At 31.8% G+C, this 12,380-nt stretch overlaps 1 protein-coding gene across 2 annotated transcripts in view; it reads right to left on the reverse strand.

The window, feature by feature from the left end:
- Positions 1-2,421: 2,421 nt before the first annotated feature.
- LOC129960473 (kinesin-like protein KIF28) overlaps positions 2,422-12,380 on the reverse strand; it is an 84,972-nt gene continuing 75,013 nt past the window's right edge. The window contains exons 24-27 of one of the 2 annotated variants that reach the window (XM_056073936.1): positions 12,035-12,205; positions 7,720-7,800; positions 6,222-6,366; positions 2,422-2,532 (exon numbers count right to left, since the gene is read on the reverse strand). In XM_056073936.1, coding sequence (XP_055929911.1) covers positions 6,226-6,366; positions 7,720-7,800; positions 12,035-12,205 — 393 coding nt within the window. In that variant the 3' untranslated portion in view covers positions 2,422-2,532; positions 6,222-6,225. The remainder of the gene's footprint in view (positions 2,533-6,221; positions 6,367-7,719; positions 7,801-12,034; positions 12,206-12,380) is intronic. The other variant, XM_056073935.1, reaches the window with a different exon arrangement.

Genomic DNA, 12,380 nt, shown 5'->3' on the forward strand with positions numbered 1-12,380 from the left:
CATATAACTGCTTAATTGGAAATTTTGAACGAAAGAATAACCGATATTCGCTTTGAGATATTATCTCAAGCATCGCCTTTCCATTTAGTAGATAGGTCGTCTAGGAAAAATAAGAAATATATTTCTTGGAATATATCTCCGATATTTCGTTGTAATCACACTCCACAGGATATTATTCCTTGACATTTAATTATCATCCAATAAAAATATATTTCCTTTTAATAACCACATGGGAAGCTTTACGAGTAACTTTATTTTTCTTCCGCTGACAATAGCATATCGTTAATTAGTCAAAAAGCGGTTGAATTCTTTCAAAACAAGTTCATTTATTCTAAAATGCACATGCACTTCAGAGAGCTTCACATTCAAAAAATTTTTAAATTCCGAATTTATTATGCGCAGAAATATAATATGTTCCAATTATTATGTATTTCACAGTTTTATGTTTACGTAGCATTCGAAGTATCTTTTACGATATTGTTCTAATTATGGTTTCAAAAAAAAGGTAAAATTCAGACATCTGATATCCAGAAAAACATTTTAAAGAAAATTTATTCAAAGATTCACGCACATCTTAAGAGGTAATTCTTTCATGTAAGTGTAGTACATTTTTCGCTCGCTTCATTGAAATATTTTTCAAATTACATCTTACGCAATACATTTCAATATGGAATTTTGATTTTTAAAATGTTAATTCAGTCACATAAATTTTTTTTTAAAAAAAATCAAAATATTCGAAAAGTTAGCGTTTGATATTTCCAGGAAAGTTGATGCAAAATGTATTAAATTTGACTCTGAAGTTTCTACTTTGTATATACATCAAATATATGCTCTGATATTTCAGTTTTTTCCTTAATTAAGAATATACAATCTCTCTCTCTCTCTCACTCTCTCTTTTTTTTTTTTTTTTTTTTTTTTTTTTTTGCTGTTCACATTTTTAAGTTAAAATTAAGAATAACAAAAATAAGCATTATATTCCTAGAGCTCATAAATATTAAAATTCTTAGAGCAGCCAATGAACAATCGTAACTAGTTTATCAGCAATAATGAAGCTGTTGTGAATTATCTCTCAGTTTCTTTCTCAATCAAAAGATAATTTTGTTTTCCCCTATATGCAACAGAAAATCATATGCTATTGCTATATATGTCGAGAATTAGTTCCCCTTCCTAACCCCAGATGGCAGCGCATTCCCGTTGTCTTGAAATTTATGCAGAAAAGATTGCTTGTTTGCTTGGCAGTCAAGAAGAGTAGAAGTTCACGCGAGTGTGAGCGATGAGTAGCTCTTGAGGGAAAGCAGAGCAAATTTATTTTAACGATCACGCTGAAACCCAGTGAGTTTCTAGTGTAATTAATAGTTTATGAAGAAAATTATTTTTATTGTAAGAAATATTCGTAACCGTGATATGGAATTGCTTATCGGGAATTGTATAAAAATAAGGTGTGGAACCATGTGAATAAATGGATGACTAGTCAAGTAAACTGTTTCCTGATTTTTCTTGCGTAGAATCTTCTACTTTTTTCTAACAGGATCACAGGGTTTGTGCTCACAAACAATGCAGAAATGATTCGTTAGGAAAATGTCCCCTTTATTCTACAATATGAAAGAGAAATCAAAATGCAATTCATTTCTTGGAAATGAATAACCATGTCAAAATCTTTCATTGTTTAAAGTTTATTTAGCATGAATTTCATCTCAGTCTAATTAGTTATATTGAGAAAATGAGATTTAAACAAAAAATAGTTTCACTTGTTCCATCATTGCTGTTAATCCGATCCGTGTTCATAAAGTTTTCAGTGTTATTAGGAGTCTACCTGATTAACAAGAAAGAACATTAGTAAATAGACATATAAATTCATAGAACTGATTACAGTTTATTTTTGATGCGGATCAAGACCACTTTGAAGGATTTCATCTCTTAATTATATTATCAAATTCCGACTTTAACCCTTTAAAGGGCCATTTTTTTCTAGTCATATTATGTTAAAATATTTTAGGCTTGAAATTAGAATAAGAAAAGGGATTCATTTAACTTATTAGACAAATTTAATTTGATTAATTAATTAATTTGGTTAATTAATAATTAAGTAACAAATCAAAACTCATCCTTTTGTCTGAGATAAAGAACTGAAGCATCTAAGTTTCTGACTTACTAAAAAAATTTGTCAGAACTTATGCCAACCTACATAATTTCATACAAAGATTGATAAATTTGGTGGGAAGCATACTTCCCACGGCCCTAGAAAGGGTTAATCAGTGGAAGTTAAAGATAATATTTGACTTTCTTATTAAAATATACATTTCCCCCCCCCCAAAAAAATGATAAATACTAATTAAAGATTCAATATTATCTTTTCGTAAGTATATATTTTTTCTTTCAATGAATTTACATATTTATAGTTACAAAGTAAGAATTCATCTTCTGATCTATAAAAATTTATTTCAGTTGTTAGAATAAAATGAAACTGTACTAATAAGGCTTGATGTTATATAACAATACATATAGATGATTCTGCATCTGCGTCATCAGTTACTGCAAAGAAAGGAAAATGATACAATCAGTGCATTTTTAATACAATATTAAATAACATAAGTTCGTATTAGGTGTTTGCTTGTATTTTGTTTATTTTTTTCATTTTAAAATGCATTTACTGAGAAAAATTGGTACAATATATATAGAACAAAATATTTTCTACACTTTTTCCCATGTTCGTCCAATAAGTCTTGCAATCGATTGTCTTCACTTTTTTTTGTTCCCCCAGGCCATTCTTTGTCATCGAAATCGCTAACTCTTAAATCGTTGAGACCAAAACCGACAATTGGGATATGACGGAGCAGCATCACCATAAGTTTCTAAAAATATCTGATGGGCTTCGGCAGAAGATTTCTTCAAATCAAACAAAGAAGCAACGAATGTTGAAATTATGCAATTTGGAGCGTTCCATGATTGGGGTCTTTATACAATGAATAACTCAATAATAAGAAATGGGAAACTTTCAAAATGATAACAATAAAGAAATAGTAAATTGATAAAATCCAAAACCATTGTCGTTTATATAGATACTTCATATGTTTACCAATAGATTTCGCTGATTAAAATACATGCAAGCACCTAATAAAAATGATGGCATACTCTTACGCCGCTTACAATAGTACTCAATAGTAAAATAATTGAAAGAATACCAAATACCGTAAAATATTGAGAGATTGTAAGGATTTTTAAATCATGGTTAACAAAGGGCGATCGATTTTTTTTTTTTTTTTTTAACTTTTTGAGCCTCCAGTAATCGATCGAAACGTTTTCTTCAGCCTCAATAATTGATTCCTCATTCCTAAATGGAATTAATTCTTGCTTATAAGATAACTATTGTTAATAACGACTCCTCTGCTATTTGAAACAGTTGCTTATATTTTGCATTTTCTCTGATAAAATAATCTATTTCTTACATAAGAAACTGAATTTCGTATTTTATTAGTTTAATATATCTTTCTGCTTTCATCAGCATATAAAAATTAAAATCGTTGTTCTATTAATGTATTAAATTCTTTAATTTTATAGGCTATTTCATAAATGAAAGACAAATTTTATGCTTTCTAAAAACATTGTTAAGTGAAAAATGCATTATTGAAATGGAAAATATTAACTCAAAGCTACAAGGTATACACAGTCGCATTTGTCATTTAATAATCCTGAAATGTTTCTCTATAAATAAATGCACTAAATTTTGAACTAGACATTCAGTATCTATCAATAAGTATTTGGACTCCCACTCAAATGAGGATATCCGCGGTCTGGTCAACGTCACGCCTTCTGTAGTAGTATATCATGTAGGAAACAGAATTGGGATTAGTCGCATGCAAGATGCCATGAAATTCGGAGCTGTCTGACTTCTAGATAGGCGTAATTGTCAGATATCATAGAAATGGTCAATTCTTAAGGGATATATCTAATAAATCGACAGTGGCTTATGTGATTAAGAAGTGGAAGGTGAGTAGTGATTGTCTGACTGATGAGACAGTGTCGAGACTGATGAGTACTATCCAAAGAAATTCTGAAAAACCGCACCAAAGCGATGCCCCGTATACTCCAAGAGTTCTAACAAGCATCCGGGAGTATTGTTTCGATAAATATCATCCGCAAGGAAACACATGTGCTTGATTTCCATAGATACACGGCCGACCATAAGCCTTTGATTACAAAATCCAAATACTCTGCTTGGTTGAGATGGTGTAAGGCACATCGAAATTGGACGGTAGATGAATAAAAACAGCTTGTTTGGAGTGTTAAATAAATGTTCAATCTCTAGCAGTCGGATGGCAGAGTCTGGGTTTGGCGTATGCATGAAGAACGCCTTTCTCTAGAATGCAGTGTGCCTACAGAAAAATTTGGCGGAGGTGGAATTTTGGTCGGGGGATGTTTCTCGTGATATGGACTGACACCCTTGATCACAATTCATGATAAGCTCAACGTCAACTCCTATTCCTCTATTCTAGACAAGAATGTACTTCCTATGCTGTGGCAATTGGTTTAGTCATTGTTATTTCCAGGATGACAACTTCACTTGTCATGTTATGAGGTCTACCATGGATTGGTATGATGACAAATGGGTAAAATGACTTTACTGGCCTGACCAAAGTCCAGATTTGAATCCTATAGAAAACCTCTGGAACGAGTTCGATCAAGGAATTAAGGGGTGCAACAACCGTCCAAAATTGGTGAAAGAACTTGCATGTCTTCTCCAAGTCAAGCAGAAGAAAATATCACTGTCCATTATCCAAACACTTGTGGAAAGCATGCCCGAAGGGTTAAGGCTGTAATTGCCTCAGGTGAAAGATCTACCAACTACTGAATATGAATAAATTATGTTTCTCTCTTATATCACAGGTGCCTATTTACTTATTGGCAGATGGAGTATATATGTAATTAGACTTTGGTATATATTATATACATTGAAATACTCCAAAGTTATTGATTCCATACGTTTCTTTATTCAAAATCAAATTTTTTCTTCTTCTTTTTTAGAATTATGAGTAATTAGGTTCCTAATAAAATGTCATTGTATATCATACAAACTTTTTTCATTTGGTTTCCAAGAAAACGATTGAATGCAATTGATATTCATTGCATAAATTCTGAATTATTTTTAATTAAATTCGCATCTTTCCTTAAATAATTTAATCCTAATATCTAAGTAAAAAGATGAATGGTATGTTATTAACACACTTTTTAGAGGTTTATTCTAATGCTATCTTTCAATTGCTCGTCTTCTAAGATATTCGATAAAAATTTAGCACTTGCAAAGCAAGAATAACTTAACTTTATTGCAATTCATTTCCTTAACGTGGAAAGGATCATTTGATTCCACTCGACTGTCCTGCATGCTTGTGACTAGAAAATAAAGCCTTAAAACCTTTTTTTCCTCGATCCCTACTCGTACTCCGTATGAATTTTCCGCTGTTCAGGTCATTTGCCCGAAAGCACTCCCTTCGCTTTTTCTTTCACTACATCTTCAATCTAAAATCTAGATCCTTTTAGAATTTGCGTGACAAAAAATAATTTTAAAAATCACACGGAGTTGATTGAATTGAATAGGACTGAAGCTCTCGGATGAGAATCCCATACACGTTTTCACAAGTATTGTATTATGGGGTGGGTTATTATCTTGAAGATAAAAAGAGACTTTTTCTTCCACAGATATTTTCTCCATATCCGTTCCTGTCGATAAATAAGGGCACTTGCATAATATTATTGAATGAATATTTGATATTCAAATACCTAATCAATGAAAACAGTCCTTCTGATGTCAATCTTGTTAATCCAGGATATAGGCTGTCATAATTTCGTTTTCTCTATCTTTTAAAATGTTTAAAACCAGTTAAAAAACTTATGTATTGAAAAGAACTCTCAATAATTATTATAACAGAAAATGAAGTTGCAGCTTTCCCATGTTTAAAGAGGAATTTCACCTTAATATTTTGTTCCTTTTAAGTACTTAGCATATTTTTTCTGACGTACATGAAAGAATCATTTCTAACTAAGTTTACCATCGACGGATCGATATAAAAGTTTGAATCGTAAGCAGATGCTTAAGGGTGGGGCACCTGGTGCAACCATATGCCGTTTGTTCTTGGTTTCACTGCCTCACCGTTGTAATGTAAACAATACGATTATTTTCTAGTCGGCCTCACATATCTCAACCCTTCCACTCTCTTCATACCTACCCTTTTAATTACCTGTAGGCACTTTTTGGAGAAGTTCTTCGGCTATATCGGCTGATGTTGTTGAATACAAGTCTTTCACTAAGCTTACCGGCAGCTTTTTCTTTTTATGGGTTTCTGCTAAATCAATCATTCTGCGAATATTTTCCTGAAAGAGAATTCATAATCACATCCATTCTCATTAAATAGTGGAATACATCAAATATAATATTCAAATTAGTTGATAAAGGCTCTGACTTTCATCTCGTTCTCTCGCTGATTATCTTACAATAGATACGTTCATTATATAAGCTTATAAAAGAAATGTTTATAAGCATCTACTATCCTATCAAAAAGAGGTCTTTAGGCAGTTTATGAAGGTTCATTTCCATAAGGAGGCTGATTTCACTAAGTTTTATAGGTCAGTTTAAACTTCATATTAAATTCAAATCTATTATACTATTTCCTTCATTTGTACAAATATTAGAATTGTTTTTGCTACCTCTGCAGATGCATCAGTCACTAATATGAAGAGAATACCATAAATTCTTGAAAGAAGAACAGAAGCGTCAAATTCCAGTTAAATCATATTTCCCCACTTTAGTGACGGAACTTACCAGTTTTCTTTTAAAACAATTGCCAGTGATTCTTTCTGAAATATTCCAAAAACTAACGGATAGTCTTCTTCATAGAGTTGTAGATGCCGTTGCAACAGAATATGGCCGAACTTCACATTAATAACTGATACATTTGTAGGATAAGTAAAACAAAGCAATTTTAAATTTATCTAAATCCGATGAAATGAAACAAAATTCTGATTGAGTTAAGAAACACTGCAATTTGATGCCGTTTCCCATTACCTAAAAGTTTATGAATGCTTTTAATCATGTAGTATATTTCAAGTTACTCACTTTTACGATGTAAATGTTTTTGCAAATAATGGGACGACAGCAACATTGTTATTTATGATGCCTAATATACTGCAATTTAAATTATGTCCTTAATTTAAAAGTATGCAAGGTTATTTAGCATATTTCTGACCTTTATAAGCTCCAATTCAATTATACTAAAGTTTTAAAAAATATCAATTGGAAAACACTTCCTCTTTTATTTTCTCTTAGAAAGCAACTGAAATTTAGCTCTCTGCAATACCAATATCATTTCGAATCGTCATAGTATTCTCCGAAGATTTTACACAGGTTATATATGTATATTCATCGACCCTTCACTGTAAAATGCGAGTTTGAACATTTCCTTTATATGTTCGAAATTCAAAGGGGAATTTGTTCAGGCTTTCAGAAGAAATTTGAAGAGGAAAAAAACGTGTCAATTCGAAATGTATTTTTGATCAGATAGTATACATGACTTATATCTGATTACAAATAATTTCATGCAATTATCAATTTCTAAATACTTCTTTAAGTTATTTAATAAGATTAGCTTTTCCTAAAAAATTAAATATCCATACACATTAGCTATTTAATTGAGGAATAAATATATTTTTCACTTTTTGAGAACTTACTAATCTTTGTTGTTGCCGATGCTGTTGTTTCTTCATTAATAAAAGCTCGACTATAATGCTTTGCTTGTTAGGATCAACAACCTGAAAAAGAAATGATAAAAATTTGATATTTATGGATTAATAAATATTTAAAAATGATGTTTGCAATGTTCTTTAAATATATAAGCTAGGATTTTCTTCTTTGCATTTAATAAATCATCATAAAATATTAAATGACTACAAGTAAGCAGAGTCACTCGAAGATTTTATCAAGATTCACCCATAATTATTTTACATTGATGAAGAAAAATATTTGGTAAAGAATTAAATTGCGAATCAAAAATAAAGCATGATTTGAATCAAATTGCGGTTATTCGAAAAGGAAGAACACTGCAAAACTCTATAATTTCTATTCTGTACATCGTCGCTATAACTACCAAGCTTTTCCCTTTATATAGGAAGCTGATAAATATTGGTTTATCACTCACGTCTATCGTCATCTAAATAGACGCATTAGTTTAATTCACCTGAGCTACAAAAATCGAACAAGACATTTCGATCAAACCTCGTCATCGCAACAATGCTCGTTAAGCTTTCTCATAAGCAGTGATTCGCATAATAAGTAAGACAAAATTCAAGAGAAAGATGATTCCCTTAAACGAGCGAATTTCGAAAACCGAATGGCAAGACGACATCGTGACGTCACATTCAGAATCTTGCCCTTATCACGACTATCAGTTCGTGTTTAACATTTCGTTTTCTTTCAAAAGCATGTAGTGATAGCTTATAAGCCAGTTAACAGCTACGCTGCACGAGCAATTGCATTTGTATCGTGGTCATGTTACTGGGCTGCGAACCACAAGGTCCCAGGTTCTATCCTCGCTCATCACAATTCGCCACAAGCAAAACAGTGAAATATATGGTTGTTTGAAGCTTCCAAAACAAACGAGAGACACTGGAGTAAACGCCATAGTTTCGCATTGCATTACGAGGGAAAAATACAGTGAGTGTAGAAAGTATTCGTACAGGAGTGCTCTCTTTAAAGACGCTAGCTTTGCTACTCTAATTTTGCTGAAATTAATATAAAATTATCATAAACTGACAAAATATCTTCTATCAAATGCAAATGCTTATAAAAATCAGCAAAAAAATATCACAATAGTGGTGATATTTACTAAAAACTAAAAATTGGCGATTTATTGTAGTGTAAGAAACATTCCTACACTGAAAGAAATGCAAATTTTTGTTGGTACTTTGTGATTGGTTTAGTTTTTATGATGGCGCTGATGACTGACGTCATCTTGTTATTTAAAAGAACTTAGATGGAATTTTTAATGCAATAAGAAACTGGAAATTCCGCAATGGGTCGTAAAAGTAAAAGAACGAATGTTTCCGAAAGAGAACGGATTTTAAAGCTAATAGTATTAAATCATACAACGTAATATGGTAAATCGTACAGCGAAATTTCTGTTCTAATCTGTAGAACTCATTCAATGGTGCAATCAATGATGCAAAAATTTGCCGCCATTGGAACAGTTAAAGACAGTAAGCGTTCTGGAAGACCATGTTTTCTGGCATCCTTTGACAGACGGTTTGTGGCCCGTTTCTTGAAGAAGGATACCAAAGTAAGTGTTAAAATCAGAATTAAAAAACAAAGAAACATCAATTTCCGTAAGTATAGTTCGAAATGCATGCAAAAAACAGGGTTTCCATGGCTGTGTTGTGAGGCGAATTTTTTTGTGAATGAAAAGAATCACAACCTGCAATTAGCTTTCGCCACGAAATGCGTGAATAAAAGCCCAGATTTCGGGGAAAATATTAATTTTTCAGAAGAAACCAAATTTAACATCTTTCGATCGAATGGTATGGAGGAAGCGCAATGCAGAAATGCAGCCTAAATATTCACTACTGCCAGCAGTGAAACATGGTGGTGGAAGCCTTCTTGTTTGGGGTTGTATGAGTTCATCCGGGGCTGGTAAAATAGTGTGTATTAAAAGCATAATGAATCATCAACTTCATAGTGACATTCGGAAAAAAAATTTAGGACTTAGTTCAACAAAAATGGCTTGAATGTTGATTAAGTTTTCCTGCATGTTAATAATCCCAAGAATACAACCCTAAATATAAGGTTCTGGATATTATATAACACCCCAAAGTTCATGAAATTTTCCTCCTCAGTCACTGTACCTTAACCCCACTGAAAATTTTTGGGACATTCTTGATAAAAATGACTTCGTATCAGCTCTTGATCAAGAATGGGGCAGCATATCTAGCTCAGTAACACAAATTTGGTGAAATCTATGCCGAGGAGACTCAAGGTAGTTATTCTCGCTAAAGGGTACCCTTCAAGATATTAGTTGAAATATTATGAATATATTGACCAATATATGTGTGATATATGAATACTTTTTACACCTCAAGATGATGGATTGTTTTAAATTTATAAATATTCACTCATGTACAAAATTTGCATTCATGCAAATTTCTCATAGAAATATTAAAAGTATGTTCCATTGTACATTTATAGTTACTTAAAGTGGAATTTATAAGTATAATTTTTATCAATGGATCGTTTTTCAATTATGCTCTTAATATACGAAAACGTTTTACACTCACTGTATTTCAATAACATGTGAGCATAAATACAAGCATAGCTAGAAACTGCATTCTGTGCCCCAGCAAAGAGTTGTGGAAGTTTCATCAACAGAGTAGGATATAACTGCTTCATTCGCCTTCCATTTAAAAAAGGAATACGCTAGAAGTATGGAAAACTGATACATCGTACATTGAGATGCCTCACCCTAATAAGTCAGTAACTATGCGAGTTAAATAGATGTATTTAACGATAATGCTATGTCTCATTTTCACCGCATTTTGAAACGCATGCAAAAACAAATGTCTTTAGACAATTTTCCTATAAACGAAGCATGTATTACAAATAATAAATTACGTTATTATAAATGTGTTATATATTTTTTTCGGAATTGAACGCATTCTCTTATTTCACATCAATCCTATGGAAAAAACTGTTTTTGCCAAGCATGGTAAATGTTTTCCCAAACAAGCAAGCATGGTAAATGTTTTCCCAAACAAGCAAGCATGGTAAATGTTTTCCCAAACAAGCAAGCCTTGTAAATGTTTTCCCAAACAAGCAACATTGTAAATATTTTTCCAAACAAAGGTGCATCTAGAAAATAATTTCCTTTATCCTTTATAATATAAGCTGTATTCGATATGCAATGTAAATATCTTTCAAATCCTTCAAGCTTATTAGCAACAAAAAAAAATTAATAAAATGAAGTGGTACATTTAAAAAGTGTTGCACAATTCTTTGTACTAGAGTAATGAAATTTTGTCAGTAGAAACCTCAAATATACCTAATCTTCATTTCATGCTGTTTTCGACATGCCATATTGTATGATAAGGATACAATTCCACTAAAGAAATCTTTTAAGACATTTACATTGAAAGAAGCGAATTGATTGAGAGCTGTCATTTACAATCAGTTCTCAGATATGGAAACCTTCCGCCCTTTTGCGCATGAACCAGAAGACGCTTATTTTGTCAAAATAAGGAAAAGACGAAAGAAAATACGCTTACTGTAATGGAAATCAAGGCGAAGGTCTCACACAAAACTTCGTAACTGTGTATCACCCTTTGGTGGAGTTAAATCGTCTGAAACTTATAGTCTCGGGATCTTGAAACTAATAGTACTGTGGAACAATCATTTCTAAGAAACATTGTTATTTTTCACCAACTTATCTTACATAGAGGCTATAGTTTACTACATTGAGCATTATAATGCACCATAGTAACTCGAGATTGCAAATTGTGCATTTGACATTGCAGAATACCATCCCTTAAGATGAACTCTGTAACCCCAGTCCACAAGATCATCGAGTTTCTATCTGTTTGGAGGTTTGAAGGCTTAGCTACACCAGAAACAGTTGTGAAGTGACAACTAAATCATTGCATCTGTGAAAATTTTGTGTAATAGTCAAACTCAAGAGTTTTTTGGGTTTTTTTAACGAGCATTCATATTATAGAAACATTGATGCCTGTAGCGCATTGAAGAAAATGTATTAGATACTTCCTATAAACCAAGAATCAATGCTTCAATCTACAAATCTAGTGCTTCCTAATATCAAGATATCGTGGATAGTGCATTACTTTTAAGCAATTAATTTATTCCAGTTTTGAATTTGAATATTCTAAATTGAAATAAAATGTAAGAAATTTTGTGAAGGAAATTGAGTTAATTGCTAATTTTAATCATTTGAAGCAATTGAATACCTTTGAGCAGAAATTATAATTAAGAATTTGAATGAATACAAACCCTTCCGTTCATTCTAAATCCCTTCATGAGCGTATTAGCATTGTTCAGCAAATCTGCTTGAAACATTTCTTTTGTATTCTTTCCTTGAGCTCGAGTAACTGCAGATTTCCTAGTCGTTTGTTTTCCCCAAACTTGAATCATAATATATCCTTCTTTCAAATATTCAACGAGCTGAAAATAAATGAAGAGTTCTTTTAAAGACAGAAATAAATAACATTCAGTTAAAATAAATCCTAAATTTAATCTAAGTTTGTATAAGTGTTTCTTTGTGACAGCTTAGAAAAGTAGATTTTTTATTTGCAATTATTCAAGAATGCTCTGAAGCATCTAATCCTTTTTATTAAAA

Source organism: Argiope bruennichi, chromosome X2 (genome assembly GCF_947563725.1).
Source record: "Argiope bruennichi chromosome X2, qqArgBrue1.1, whole genome shotgun sequence".
NCBI classification, from domain to species: domain Eukaryota; kingdom Metazoa; phylum Arthropoda; class Arachnida; order Araneae; family Araneidae; genus Argiope; species Argiope bruennichi.